At 34.4% G+C, this 16,360-nt stretch overlaps 1 protein-coding gene across 1 annotated transcript; it reads left to right on the forward strand.

Annotated features, from left to right (window-relative positions):
- Nucleotides 1–3,903: 3,903 nt before the first annotated feature.
- Nucleotides 3,904–15,989, forward strand: LOC149078810 (rhomboid-related protein 2-like). The gene is made up of 8 exons (XM_089240934.1): nt 3,904–4,471; nt 6,307–6,330; nt 7,945–8,118; nt 9,487–9,657; nt 10,543–10,685; nt 12,025–12,137; nt 12,480–12,580; nt 12,907–15,989. The coding sequence occupies exons 1-8, from the start codon at nt 4,403–4,405 to the stop codon at nt 13,207–13,209; spliced, it is 1,098 nt and encodes a 365-aa protein (XP_089097060.1). The 5' UTR covers nt 3,904–4,402; the 3' UTR covers nt 13,210–15,989.
- Nucleotides 15,990–16,360: the final 371 nt, after the last annotated feature.

The following is a 16,360-nucleotide window of genomic DNA, read 5'->3' on the forward strand; positions in this document are numbered from 1 at the left end:
TAACGATTGAATATCTGTATCATTGTAGGCCTGTTGTTCTCTGTGGTGAGACTTTCTAACTGGGTGATTGGATCACATTGAAGTTCAGAACCATGGAAAACTAACTTCAGCCGATCACCACTGTGCACTGGTGGGGTTCGAACCTGGGTCTTCATGATGCGCATCATCACTCCAACCACTCCACCACCACAGTGGCAGAATTTTAAATACTGCATTGTGAGACCCAGGCGAGCTAGAATAGTGACTTAAATGCTCTATCTTCAAGAATCACTTTAGAGCAAAGTTTTTCAAAATTTTCATTCTACTGCCCCTTTTCTCACAAATTTTTTCCCCCTCCCCAAATCTTAACACATAGGATCCTATACCATACAGCAACTTCTACAGCTGCTCCTGGACCATCCCATTTCCTTCCCAGGGTGGATATCGCTCACTTTGGGAAACACCCAGGGCCGGATCTTGAATTCTGCGAACTACGCGGCCGCAGAAGACGCCAACTGAATGGGGGACGATATTTTAGGCCGCCAACTGAAGGGAGAGAGACAATTTTTTTATCACCAAAATAGCATTCACTTACACTTGAAAAATGACCAGAAACAGCCCTGGAGGCACAAATTGAGCACTTATATTATGTCGCCACCCCACCCCATAACACTGTTTCTAGACAATTGTAAAACTGACCATACAAAATGCCCAATGCCTATATTGGAATCTTGAAACAAAACCAGTTATTTATAGATACCATGTACACATATGAAAACACAGCCATTCAATTCATAAGAAATATATTTTAATTTTTTTCACAAGTTGTATATCAGGCATTTAATCACCATCATGAACTTCTTTGAGACTGGGTAAATTAATGTAAAAGAAGAATGAATTTCTAGGAATGATTTACGAAAAAAAAAAATGATTTCTTTGACATCAAAACTAATTTCTAATATCAAAACAATAATATCCAAGGCCTATGGGAGGGCAAAGGTTGTGTTTACCCACAGGATCACTTACTTTGTAATAGATATCAAACAGGACATTGCCATCGAACACTCGCAATTCCCTCTGATAAGTGGTGTAGTTCGCAGCAACAGCAGCTATGGCCGTGTTATAAAGAGTATCTGGTATCCAGTTCAAAGCTGACGCCATGTTACTGCTGTTGTGTGTGATCGAAGGCATTTAATACATAAACACTAATAACATCATAATCAAAATAAAAGGACGACGCTGGTGGGGGGGGGAATGCGCATGGAGAGAAAGGGGGGGGGGAGGTTGAAAGCAAGACCAAGTATGGTGGCGGGCCAGAGTTGCGGACACTGTAATGACCATATTTTAAAAAGAAAAACAGGTCACTTCATTGATGCATGACTCGCGTTGAATACTTCGTTATTAAAAACTAAAAATGAGCTTTCTTAGCATATTTTACAAAATAAGAATTTTCATTAGAAAGATTAGTTAGCCAAATACCATGGAAAAATATAATTTTGTTTCAGAAAATATGGGTCATATGGTCACGGTATAAAAACCTAAATTTAGTGAAGAGATTAAGATTTTTTGAAGAAATATTAACTCACACTAAAAAAGAACAATAAAAACAAAAAAAGTTAATCTGCAACTTATATGAAAAAGTATGCATCAAATGTCAAAATATTTTGAATTTATTTTTGAGTCACATTTCATGACTATTGAATAATAGTCATCTTTTTCCATGAGTTCTTAGCAAACTGAAATCTCTAGTTAGAAGCTTTGATTTACGGCCGTATGAGCATGCATATATTTAACGATATGAGTGCATATCTAGTGTTCTGTATGAATTTTTAGTGCTGCCATCTATATTTCAAATTGTGTAAAATGTAACGATTGAATATCTGTATCATTGTAGGCCTGTTGTTCTCTGTGGTGAGACTTTCTAACTGGGTGATTGGATCACATTGAAGTTCAGAACCATGGAAAACTAACTTCAGCCGATCACCACTGTGCACTGGTGGGGTTCGAACCTGGGTCTTCATGATGCGCATCATCACTCCAACCACTCCACCACCACAGTGGCAGAATTTTAAATACTGCATTGTGAGACCCAGGCGAGCTAGAATAGTGACTTAAATGCTCTATCTTCAAGAATCACTTTAGAGCAAAGTTTTTCAAAATTTTCATTCTACTGCCCCTTTTCTCACAAATTTTTTCCCCCTCCCCAAATCTTAACACATAGGATCCTATACCATACAGCAACTTCTACAGCTGCTCCTGGACCATCCCATTTCCTTCCCAGGGTGGATATCGCTCACTTTGGGAAACACCCAGGGCCGGATCTTGAATTCTGCGAACTACGCGGCCGCAGAAGACGCCAACTGAATGGGGGACGATATTTTAGGCCGCCAACTGAAGGGAGAGAGACAATTTTTTTATCACCAAAATAGCATTCACTTACACTTGAAAAATGACCAGAAACAGCCCTGGAGGCACAAATTGAGCACTTATATTATGTCGCCACCCCACCCCATAACACTGTTTCTAGACAATTGTAAAACTGACCATACAAAATGCCCAATGCCTATATTGGAATCTTGAAACAAAACCAGTTATTTATAGATACCATGTACACATATGAAAACACAGCCATTCAATTCATAAGAAATATATTTTAATTTTTTTCACAAGTTGTATATCAGGCATTTAATCACCATCATGAACTTCTTTGAGACTGGGTAAATTAATGTAAAAGAAGAATGAATTTCTAGGAATGATTTACGAAAAAAAAAAATGATTTCTTTGACATCAAAACTAATTTCTAATATCAAAACAATAATATCCAAGGCCTATGGGAGGGCAAAGGTTGTGTTTACCCACAGGATCACTTACTTTGTAATAGATATCAAACAGGACATTGCCATCGAACACTCGCAATTCCCTCTGATAAGTGGTGTAGTTCGCAGCAACAGCAGCTATGGCCGTGTTATAAAGAGTATCTGGTATCCAGTTCAAAGCTGACGCCATGTTACTGCTGTTGTGTGTGATCGAAGGCATTTAATACATAAACACTAATAACATCATAATCAAAATAAAAGGACGACGCTGGTGGGGGGGGGAATGCGCATGGAGAGAAAGGGGGGGGGGAGGTTGAAAGCAAGACCAAGTATGGTGGCGGGCCAGAGTTGCGGACACTGTAATGACCATATTTTAAAAAGAAAAACAGGTCACTTCATTGATGCATGACTCGCGTTGAATACTTCGTTATTAAAAACTAAAAATGAGCTTTCTTAGCATATTTTACAAAATAAGAATTTTCATTAGAAAGATTAGTTAGCCAAATACCATGGAAAAATATAATTTTGTTTCAGAAAATATGGGTCATATGGTCACGGTATAAAAACCTAAATTTAGTGAAGAGATTAAGATTTTTTGAAGAAATATTAACTCACACTAAAAAAGAACAATAAAAACAAAAAAAGTTAATCTGCAACTTATATGAAAAAGTATGCATCAAATGTCAAAATATTTTGAATTTATTTTTGAGTCACATTTCATGACTATTGAATAATAGTCATCTTTTTCCATGAGTTCTTAGCAAACTGAAATCTCTAGTTAGAAGCTTTGATTAGTTGCGTTTTGAAATAACAATCCAAAAACTGTATCACAGAGAAATGCTTGCTGCCATACTTTTGCCGAGAGATGGATGTCTCTCACGTCTGAGGTGTTAAAAAAGTCTTAAAAATCTGATTGATGAATTGACATTTTTCAAAAGACTAAATCTTTTAAAAAATCTAAATTGGCACATTCATATCAAGTTTTGTATTTTATTATCAAATAACATAATAAAAGGAGAAATAAAGTTCATATTTCTTCTCAATGGTTGGCTGGCGGCGCAATTTCGATTTTTCAAAGCCAAAAGATTTATCTTGAGTGGTGGTTATAGGCAAAGCGCTTGGTTACAGGCATGGAGCTTGGTTAAAGCCCAAAGCTTTTTAAGTATTTTGGATTAATTTATCAACCATCTTTGAGCAAAGTGTGACGTCAGTATTAATACTACAACCAATCGCTGTTCTTTATTCTGCTTTTTTTAAAGGACTTGACGTCACTTTCAACTAAAAACTGGTTCAGACGCTACAAGATGGAAGTTGATGAGTCCGCTCGTCCGTCTAGGCGCCACGGAGTGACTGGTGTAGTCATGTAAACTTTGATGTCATCATAGCGGATGGTGCCATTACTTGTCAAACCTCATATCGGTCGTGTTTACTACCATTTGAGTTATTTTTATTGCTCACGATTCAGTGATAGCGTGTTTGATAAAATAACCTTTTACGAGCTGTGATAAAATATTTTTATTTGTACTTTTTAGTCCAGTAAGAGTAATTTTTGTTCAGGATAGTGAGCTGTTAAGCTCATTTCTCCTAGCTGAAGCATTACAATAACCATGAAAACCAGTCGAAATTTTATGTCAAGAGCGGTCAGCCAAGATTATGATGCTATAGAAATGGATAGGGTATTGCTTTCATCTCAATTTTTAATTTTCTATTTCGTACTCATAATTTTTGATTTACTAGCCTATATTTTCAAATTATGTTTTCTAACTAAAACATGAATTTTTGTAGTTAATTTATGCTTCAAAAAATATTCAGTAGTATATATATGTACAGTTGTAATAATAAATTTTAAACCATGTGTAAAATACATATACAATTTGAATGCAAACAATTCATATTCCAACACAGAAATGCTAGAAATGTTTCATTAAAAGTATTTTATACATGCCCCTCCCCTCTTTAAGGGTGGGGCTGACCAACACCAGCTATATTAGAGCTATAACTATAGCTGGTGTTGAGTTGACAGGACTCCAGCTAGCACCTCCTAGAGATAGAAGGCCTCCGTAGTCTGCTTGTGACGTCAGTAAGTAATCCATTTTCCCTCAGAAATATTCAGGGGAAAAAAATTCTCTTCTCGTGCCTTCTCTGTGAGGAAAAGAAATGATCGGGCTCAGAATTGACGATTTCTATACCCCACATCCAATCACCATGCAGTATTTGTGAGCCAATCAGGTAGATTCTACGTCAAAATGAGAAGAAACGAAATAGGATGCTGTTTCAAAACTTGCTAGGTAGTCTGAATGACGTTTATGGCAAACACTGCAGAGGCCTTTTATCTGTAGGAGGTGCTGCTCTAACCCAGCATGCTTTTCAATATTTTTTTGTTTTTTCGCACTATAAATTAAAGAGGGACCCAAGAAGAGTTTGATTTGCAGGTCTGCCAAAGATCCCAGCCTAGCCCTTTCCTCAGTGCAAGTGACGAGATGCTTACCCACTACCATGGAGTACCATCAGTTCTGCGGGTTTGATCCCGAGGAAGGACATAGATGATAGGCCCTTTCCCTACTAAATCTGAGCATAGGCGGATATAGACTTGGAAGTCTGGGGTGGGGGCACGTTGATTATGATGTCAAATCATATATACACATATACATTAGATCTGCCCACACCACTTTTGAGGTGTGTCTCCCCCCCCCCCTCCCCTGTATTCCGCCCATGAATCTGAGATGACCACCAATTGATGGTGTCTCAATATGCCCTCGCCGGAAGTCCTCTGTATCCAAGACAACTATAAAATGACTATCTGGAGAGAAAGATTTCTGAGAGATGCAACTTGATTGGTAGTAAATTGCTGTATGACAGAAGTTGGCGTGTGGTAAACAGGGCTGCAATAAGGGAGAAACAGGCAGATCTTGGGGGCCTGAGTGCTAGACCCGAGGGGGCGCAAATTTCATTCTGATTCATTTTATAAAACGTACACATATCTCTAGGCAAGGTCATAAGTTTGATCCTCTGGCGGGGGGGGGGGGGGGGGGCAAACATTATACTGTCCCACTCCACTGTAAAATTCAATATTTTTATTAAAGTGTTTTTTGTTACCCAAAAATTTGCTACCCTGTTAATTTTGCTGGCTTTTTCAGTTGCCCCCCTCCTTTTTAGTTCCGACACAGTCTCAAGGTTTGATAAATTTACCCATGGAGCAAATGGTTTGTGTGTTGATTATACAGTGAAACTCTTATATAATAGTGCTCGAGGGATGAAAAAAAGATATCATTATAGATGAAATATATATTAACATTATAAGATGCATGTCATGATCGAAGAGCAGTATCATTACATAGGTGATTATCTTTGTAGAGGAGTTTCTTCCATCTATTCAAAATTTTGATTATAGATGTAAATTTTTTTTTTTTGAGAATGAAACTAATGTCAATTTTTACAAGTTGCTTATGTTGTAATGAAGCTTACATAACAGACCGAATGTTGATTTTTGTACATTTTTTTTCTTTTACAGCATTGGAAGCCCATCTTTGACAAAGTGAGTTTCAAATTTTTCTTGCTTATCATGAATATATTTTCTGTAAAAATTGTAATGAATTGTTTAGGTGGACAGTAATAATAATAGGTAAAATTGACAAAATCCTAATAAATGTATGTATAATTTTAAAGCCAGCTGTTCCAAGGCATGAATTTGAACATTTCTGGCATATTTCCATCCATTTATTTTTTTTCTCAAAACGGTAATAATTATTTTTTTGAAAACCAAGAATTTATTATATACAGCATGGCTTGAACAATTCCACATGCCTGGACACTAAAAACTTAACATGGTGCCTCAAGTTTTCTATGTATGATTACTGGCTGTGGGGGGGGGGGGGGGAAGACCTCACTTGGCTCCCAAAATATTTGCCTGGTACCTAGATTTTTTCCAATTTGTCGAGCCCTAATATTCAGTAAGATTCTGTTATAACTAGAATCTTGCTATGACAAGTGATTGTCAAATAGCTCTGAAATGTTAAGACAAATATTTTGTTAAGGGTTATTCAAGTATTACATCAGCATTGAGGAGGGGGATTTCAGATTTGATGACTTTAGATGACAAGGGGGGGGGGTGTTTGAAGGTTTCTTGCATCATCAACCACCCCTTTCTGAAGATATGAAGTATTCTAAGCTGCTGACGAAGTTTTGCTGACGGGGTGGTGGTGAGTGTTTTGCTGACAAGGGGGGAGGAGGGGGTTAAAAATGGCTGAAAATCTGCTTACGTAATACTTGAATGGCCCCTTATAATAAGTTGAAAATTAAGAAGCATTCACTATAATGTCAAAAGACTTCTCAAAAATGCTAGTTTTTCCTCTTGCTTCAAGAATTGAACAGGATGAGCTATCGTGGCACATGATCTTCATAAAAATTATTCTGAGGCTGTGATGACACTATAAAAGTTTTTTATTAAAGTTCTTTTTTTTATAAAAATGCAACTAATAAGCATGTCAGTTACATTAAAGTGAATGCAACCATCAGATGCGAGACCAAAAATTCAATTTCAGGATTAGAGCTCTGTTTATTCTTTAATAATAGAAGAAAAGCGATCTAAAAGACATCGTATTGCAGATAAAGTTGAAATTTTCTGCAATTTTATTATCTGATAAAGCAAAATATGGAAATTTGCTTATAAGGAGAAGTCCGAAAGAGACAATTTGCCTTGTGATAGTGAACTGTGATTGAACTGTCATTATAACAGATTTAATCTTTGCTTACTGTATTTCACTTAAGCTTGTGTATTGAACTACCCCAAGTGATTATTCTGCAATAAAGATTTATTTTGTATAAGCCTACAGTGTTTCCTAATTTTAAAAGTAATTATTTTTTATAATAAGTTCAAGACAAATAAAATATATGAGAGTTGGTCTATTCATGAAATCCTTTGCAAAATCATTGACTGAGAAACTGGAACACATAAAATAGAACATAAATTTTTCTAAGGGGAAAACAATATTTAAAACTGTGTAAAATTTATTGTCTTAGTCAAGGTACTTATAAACAAAAGAATAGTTTCACTGTGGGGTAGAAGTAAAATCACAGTTTTTCTAGTATCCAGAGTACATAAGTTTAATTGTGTTCATTTCGTTAATATTACATGGATATCTCTTTTCAGTATGATGTGGATAGAGATGGTTCAATTCCTCTAAGTGAACTGAAAATCATGCTGTCATCAAGTTCAGGAGATGAACTTCACAAAGACTTTCCCGATGAAGTAATCAATGAAATACTGGAATGGGCTGATTTGAACAATGATGGCAAACTCTGTTATGAAGAATTTTTGAGGATGGTAAGTAGTGTCATAAATTTTTTTTTTGTGAATTTGTTTTCTTGGAGTAGGAAGGAAAAAAAAAACAACAACAAATACACAATTTTTTTTCCCCCTAGTTCAGTATTTGAACCCATTTAATCAGAGGTGCACCTCCTCCAGCCCATGGGCCAAATGCGTCTAGTCAAGGAGTTTCATCCAGCCCACAAAAAGTGTTTCAGTAAAAAAAGTAGTAGTAAAGACTGACCATATTTCCTTCTTAAAAATACGGGGGAATAGGGATATATATGGGCCATTGCCAATTATTGCTAAAAAATGTCAAGAGCGAAGTAAAGTTGCTAATTATAGTCAAGATTATCAAAAGGGAAATAAAGTTGCTAATTATAGTAAAAATAATTGTCAAAGATGAGTGAAGTTGCCAACTACCATTAAAATCGCTGAAAAATTGCCAATAGCTAGAAACAAAGGTCTACTACAACACACAGTTGATTAAAATGTAATTCATCAAAATTAAAACATACATGTTTGAACAAATATATGAAATTATATTTATCTATAACTGTAATTGTGATAATTATATAATCATAACCTTAATTTTTTATAATTTATCATATGCTTATAATCTCAATCCTAGATTTCAGTTGAAATCTAAAATCTGTTGAAAATCAAGAAAAATTACACACAAGTCAGTACAGCCAAAATTACAAGAATGTCACATAAAATACTGGTCATATGATCACCTTATATTTTTCAGTTTCTGGTCTGGTGAGTTGTAGAAATACCACATATCTGGCCCATGGATTGAAAAATTGTGCACCCCTGCATTAAATTGTTGCAACAGGTTTTGCACTGTAAAAATTGATGATATGTATATTAAAAATATTGTCTTGGTCTCACTCTGGTAACCTTTTTATTTTCTTGTATTTCTTCTCCTAACAATGTTTAGCCTATCTACCAAGTTATAGAAGTGCCTAAAATGAAAAATACGGTTGAATCCTGTTATAAAACGAACTCCAAGAGACCAGAGAAATCGCTTCGTTACAACGAAATTTTGTTATGAAGGAATTCCAGATTTTTACATTGTTTCTATTAAAAATTATCTGAGGGATTAAAAAATTTTTCATTAAAACAAGATTTTTTCACTATAACGGTATTCACTAAAGTGGGATTCGACTGTATTTCATTTAATATAAGAGGAAATCCATATTTTTTTTCTTTGATCTACAATAACTTAAAATGATAATGGTCCATAATGAATACACAAATGATTTTATGACATAAAATTCTATTTATGATCATTAAAGTTATAAATATGTTCAAGCAATATGTTCTAGAACTTTTTCTCTTATAATTGTTTACGTATTTTTTCTTATATTCTTCCATAAATAGGTGTATGCTCGAGAACTTGGTGTGGCTAGACCTAAGTTTCAACGTCTTGTTCGTTTCGCTGCACTTGCTGTTGTTCCTCAATCACAAAGAGCCATAACTGTGCGAAAATACTTAGAAGAGTATAGCTGTGTCCCACCACCTATATTTATGATTCTTATCAGCTTGGTAGAGGTAATAAAAATCTGATTTTATGTTTCTGAAGTTAAAAATTTATTTCATTGGCATGTAAAATTTAAGGATTTCAATCTAAAGTAACTAATTTTTTATTAAATATGGAGGAGGGGGGGGGGGGAATAAAAGTCCAGCTCAGAGTTTAAGCTGGATAAAAAATTCCTTTCACAAAAAAGCGAAAATGGAGGGAAAAGCTTTAGCAAAATGCTACAATGCTATTGTAATGATTGATGGTTGGAAGTCTACTCGTTTCTTACGTCCTGTACGCATTTTTGCGAAAGTGGCTACTACTTCTTTTGCATTTTGCAAAAAATGCGACTGTAGCTGAAACCCTGGTCCAGCTATTTGGCAATGCAAAGCGTGAAATTGATTATAGCATAACTTGGCTCAAATACAGCCCCAAGGTAAAAATAAAGAAACTCTTAATTTAAGACAAACAACTTTGAAAAACTTTTACAGGTTATACCAGGGCTTAGCGAATCGAAAAAAGAATTAGGTTCCAGCCAATTTTTTTTCAAGAAAACTGCCGAAATTAATTTTTTAAAGACTTAATAACCTTTTACCTTGTTGGTGAAAATGGTGACAGAAATTTTGAAAGTATTGTATTGTCTTCAGACTCAAATTTAATCATCACACATTGAAAAAAATAGGCACCAATGCATATTTTTCAGTTGTCGTGACAACTTGCCCCCTGGAATTGGACAAATCCTCAGTTATGCTAATGCGAGACCTTATCATAATTTTCCCCCTTCTTAAGCTCTCAATTACTTTTCACTATGACATTTGTTGATGTGGTGGAACTTTATTGTGTGAATCTCGAACTAATTAGTGTTATGATCTTAGCCTGAAAGAAATTTATTTGGTTTCATAATTTGTATTCTGCAGGTGATCGTTTTTATTTATTATTGCGTCTTATATGGCGAATTGAGTGCTTCTGGTCCAGTCCCTTTTGAAAGCCCTCTGATATATGATCCTCACCAACGATATGAAGTTTGGCGATATGCTACATATATGTTTATTCATGCTGGGTAAGTAAGTGCTTATAACATTTTTTTTAGTAAAATCTCACTGAAATGAGTGTTAGATTTTAGCAAGTTCTCTTCAAAATGCTGGTTGATTCAAACCAACTTTTTTGTAATTTTAGCCAAGTTCCATGCTAACCTATACCAAATTTTACAATAAAACCAGATATTTTTGTAATATGAATGGGAAAAATTTTATAAATCTACTGTATAATATAAAATCACAAACTTGAAAAGGGCCCGTTTCTAAGCAGCAAAAATCAGTGACAATTTTATGTAATGGAAGTCTGTGACGTTTTTGTGTAACAAAAATCTGTTACTTTTTGTGTTATGGAAATCGGTTACGATTTTGGGTCAAGTTTTCATTTAACTCTTGCATATAGGACAAGGTCATGTTCATGTACCAAGAAGCTCCCACATCCTACAGCAGGGCCCTAGGCCGAAATAGATGGCAAGCCCCCAAACCAGCTTTTTCACGAGCCCCTCTGTGGTTAATTTATAGTGTGAAAATATCAAAAAGTGATAAGAAACGTTCCGGCCCCTGTCAGCTCTACCCTTGTGGTGGGGGGGGGGGGGTCATGCCGAGAGGTATGTATACGTATAATATACATATATCACCAGTGCTCCTGACGCACAGGGTCGGGGTACCCGGGGGGATTGCACATATACCTTCATCGAGAAGTTAAAAGGTTTCAAGGAAGCATGAGATGAAGTCAGCGTGGGGCCCCACTAAAAATCTGCGTATTGGATCCCTGCTACTGGATGTGAGCCCTGGATTTTATTCATTGTAAAATTGATAAAAATGAAATTTTCGTGGCTCCTCACGGGGGGGGGGGGGGAAATGTCCGACAAGCCTCAAGTTGGGGGGCCCATGAAAAAGTTGACAGGTTTCAATTTTTTCATTTCGGGTGTCCCTGGATGAATTTCATTGATTTTTGTTTAACATTGTAAAATTTGCAACACTTTGGTAGCCCGAGATAAATCCAGTCAGGGCCCCCACTAAAATTCAGCGAATTGGAGTCTGGGAACCCCCATGGGGGAAGTTTTCTGGGGTTACTTGATGAATCATATTTGTTTTTTGTTGCTTTATTATTGTGAAATTCGCTTCTTCAGTAAGCTGGTGCTTTCACGCGTCCCTTTCCATAGCACGCTGATGAAGTGGGACGAAATAAACAAGATATGCTGTGAAGAGAAAAGGGGGAGGGGTTGGCTGTCAAAGGCGGCAGAGCCCCCTAGTATTGATATAAACCCAGTCAGATATGGAAATAATTAATATCAAATATCACTATAATTCATTATTTTTTTATTTCCTTCATATTTAAAATTAAAATTTAATTTTAAATAGGTTCGTTCACATATTTTTCAACTTGCTAGTACAACTGATTTTGGGACTTCCTCTAGAAATGGTCCATAAATGGTGGCGAGTGATGCTCGTTTATTTAAGTGGAGTTATTGGTGGTAAGTTAATGATACTTTGAGGTTCTTAATTTTTTTTTTGCTATTTTGGGACAAAAAGCCAGATAATTTTTTTGCTCTTGTAATCTTATATTAGCTAACTCATTAATGACTGTTCTGTAATTTTTGTATAATAAAATAAGTAAAGGTAAAATAAAAATGTGTAAGGTTAAGCTTTTGGTTTTAATTTAGCAATTAAAAAGTAGCAACAGTAAAATATGATTTAAAAAATATTAACAGTAAAAAAATAGCATAAGATAATAATTGTGCATAAACAATTTGAATGACCAGATAAATTGTTAGTTTTTGTTTACACATGCCATTATCGTTAAATATTTTTTTTAGGTTCACTTGGCTCATCGCTGTCAGATCCGGGAACATTTTTAGCTGGCGCTTCTGGTGGAGTGTATGCTCTCATTTCTGCACATTTGGCTAATGTTATCATTGTGAGTTGTTTATATTCCAATTAATAAATGTTTAAGAGATTGAAACTTCTTGTCATTAAACACGTTCATAGTGCAAAACATATCTATTACACATTACTTCAGACTGAAACCATGAACGTATTCTGTCTATTATTTTTTTTTTATATCGTAAGAATGAAATGTCAAATTTATATTTCAAATAATTGATGTGAATTTTAATAAAAGTTCTGTCATTTTCAAATTACATTTTTATAAGAATCTTGATTTGAATAAATATTTTTATGTGCTTGTTGAAATGGTTTTCAAAAATTTGTAATGGCTGCATACATATCCTTTTTCCTTAACAGAATTTCAAAGAAATGACATTTGCTTGGGTTCGCCTACTGGTGTTATTAGTGTTTGGTGGAATGGATGTTGGCTTGGCCATCTACACCCGTTACAGTGAGAAGGAAACCAAAACAAGTTATGCAGCACATTTTGCTGGAGCGCTGTCAGGTCTCATGGTTGGCGTGAACTGCTTACGTAATTTAAAAGTTCACAAATGGGAGAAAATAGTTGGATGGATCATGTTAGCTATTTATATTTTACTGGTATTGTTTTGTATACTGTGGAATGCATTCTATGATGATTATTATCCTAAGAGTGTTTGATTTGGTAAATGATATTCATGATATCAGGTTACTGAATGACTTACCTGAGTTCATGGGGCTGAATTAAATTATATTTTATACATAAGCACAATATACCCATGTATCATGACATACAAAAAGGAAAAACTAGTCAAAAATCATATTTGCTCATACCGATGAATTTATATAAGTATTATTATACAAATATCAAATGCTTGTATGGTTTTGTAATTTTTTAAAATATATATTATTGAGCTTTTTAAACAATGTTTTTTTCTTCAAAAAAGATGAGCCTCAATCAATCTTTAGAGATTTGGTATGCCAAAAAATTATTGTGTATATCAATGATGTTATTGTACTAACACACATTGTGATTCTTTGAATTAGCATTCATATCTAGAATGCAAATTCAAATATGCTGTGCATATCTAAATGCACAGAAATCAAAGTACTTAAATTTTCGTCCAAAAGAAAGAATTTAAACTGTTACTCAGAGGAAGCAAAAAAAATTTTGTCAATGTTTTTTAGACAGTACTGGTGTCCAAAAACCCGAGGATGCATCACTTTGCTATCTTCACAGTTATATCTTGGCCCAAAATAGATTCATTCCTGAAAATGGCATTATAAAAATAGTCTGATTTCATTTGTTATATCACAGATATAACAAATTTTCACATATAATGAATTTCTTATTGCTTATCAGCCAGTATGGATAGGCCTGGAATACACATGCTTTAAGCAACATGAAAGTGTGCTACTTTTGAGCGAACCCCCACTAATAAGCTTACCGGTAGCATTTGCTCAAATGCAACATGTTAGGCCGATACATCAAATTATGTGAGTTGGCGGCTATTCTGTACACCAATTGTAGCGAGGCGTTTTTCTGTGACCGTGTATTACGAAATAAGTCGTTAACCAGGAAAGGAGACGAGCAGTAGGCTCTCCCTTTAAAAATAAAGTTTAGTGCACAGTAGTAACATTTAAGGTTACATTTTTAACTGAGCTATTGAACACAACCAATATGCTTATTGGTTGTATTTTCTTGAAAGTAGTATGCTTTCATGCTGCTTATTGGCATGTGTATTCCACGCCATAAGGAAGTTTGCAAATAACAAAGGATTTCTGTTTTTTCTGACTTAGTTATGAGTGGGTCTGACAGTATTGTATTGAGAATCAAATTTTATTATTTCAAACAATAGATACTCTATTAATTTGATTCAAATTCTTGGAATTAAAAAAAATATATTAAAAGGTATTGTACATTTTATACAGCATGAAAGTAGCTTTATTTATAGAATGAATACTGTACTGTAAGTTCTTAGACCATATAAATCACAAAAGTGGTAAGTAATAAGAAATTTATAATACTGTCTGTTTAGACTTGGTTCTCATTAATTGATGTAAGCTTCAATATATTGAAAAAAAGATATGAGAGTTTCGTATGCATTTCATGATCATTAGTTGGATATTCACCTGCAAGTTACACTTTCAGTGAAATTTTTTCCAGTGCAACTTGAATTACTCGAGTTACTTGTAGGTCAAGATACCATTTTATTTAAAACAAAAACCCTGCATGCTTTTGGGATTAAATTTATTACCAGCAATGAAATACAATATGCATGAACTGGGACAATTTGGTCTACTCTTCCCACAGAACATGGAGAACCAGAATCAGTTTTTTAAATGGGCGTTTCATCAGCGTGCGTCTCCCAATGATATCTTATATTTATTCAATGGGATTAAGTCCTGGACAGTGTACTGTTTGTGCACAATCTAGCATTGATTTGTTATCTATATAAAGAGCATTGTTATATCAAATATTCTGACTATGTTTGAGCATTTTATTGCCATATCAACTTACATCCATTAACCCCACCATGTCTCCTCATACCATTCCTCAATATTTTCATTCCAAATAAATTGGTGTCTGAAAGGTAACCTCTGGGAAGAATAATGGCCAGTGTGTGTGAACCAATGAAAAAAACAGTGGTATTTATTTTATTCTTGATGTTGATATGTGGCATGGATAAAGATATGGATAATTATAATCGTGTTTTGTGTACAGTTTGTCACGATATGCATGTTTTTGTAATTAGTGAGGCGAGATTATACCTTGGTATATCATTTTAATTTTTCTATTATCATTAAAGTCTTCAGAAAGAATTAGTCTTCTCTGCATAATCAGCCAAATGTTGTGCTTGTGACTATTCCTTCATATCAAAACTTTGTGGCAAGCCCAAATGATTTGCTATATGAATTTCTCTTTTGTCTATTTTGTCCATTTATGAGATAAACTGATGATTTTTATTAGATCCTGTGGTATTTAGTTGATGGTCATTCTTATATTTTGGACACGGACACCAGTGTATAACAACCATTTAAGATAAAGATGATAATGCAGTATTGTTTTTGTACAAAAATATTTTTCATCACATTTGAAGTATTAGGTTTATCTTTTATTAGTTATGGAATGTTTTATTTTTCATAAAGAGATTGTGTATCCATTTTTTTCATGTATGGTCATTTTCTGGAAGGAAGTACAAATACTATGTTAGAACATTAAATTCCCTGAATTTGAAAATGGTAATGATTAACATATCAACTATGTTTTTGAGATTATTACTGTTGGTATTTTATGAGAGATGTTTGCTGAAATAAGAATCGACTGACATGAATTCATGATTTATATTCCTGTTAATATACACATTTTTGCTAATTAACTTGTTTATTAGAGGTTATATATATATGCTATGTTTAAATTATGAAATTTTAATATTAATCAATATAATTTTTTTACAGATATATGCAAATATCATTACCTGAATGTTCTTAAAAATAACAGTTTGATACGTTTTCCTCTCAATATTCTGTCCTTAATTTAAGTATTGCTTGGTATATTTTTTTAATGTCTATCAACACTGTCAATCAATTCATTTTGGATTTTTGTCACATCAGAACCCTCAAAGCAGAATATACCAAAAACTATGCTGAATGTCGCAGAACAATCGGTACAGTTACAGACCAATCCTGGGAAGAATTTTGGAAAAGGACAAAGAATACTATATATTATGGGAATTTTTACAATCAGTCAGCTGAGACCTCGTTGCAGAATAAAGCAAAATATTCTGCTTTGGGGAACCACAACTAAATAGAATTAGACCTACAATTTTTA

Source organism: Pholcus phalangioides, unplaced genomic scaffold (genome assembly GCF_987345545.1).
Source record: "Pholcus phalangioides strain wild (caught in Gottingen) unplaced genomic scaffold, Ppha-v1.0 ptg000013l_1, whole genome shotgun sequence".
NCBI classification, from domain to species: domain Eukaryota; kingdom Metazoa; phylum Arthropoda; class Arachnida; order Araneae; family Pholcidae; genus Pholcus; species Pholcus phalangioides.

What these genes read in the sequence shown, in the direction of transcription:
- LOC149078810 (XM_089240934.1), top strand. Translation starts at nt 4,403, where the DNA reads ATGAAAACCAGTCGAAATTTTATGTCAAGAGCGGTCAGCCAAGATTAT. An exon ending in ATGCTATAGAAATGGATAGG is followed by an intron (nt 4,472 to 6,306) that starts GTATTGCTTTCA and finishes TTTCTTTTACAG; the next exon opens with CATTGGAAGCCCATCTTTGA. An exon ending in ATTTGGCTAATGTTATCATT is followed by an intron (nt 12,581 to 12,906) that starts GTGAGTTGTTTA and finishes TTTCCTTAACAG; the next exon opens with AATTTCAAAGAAATGACATT.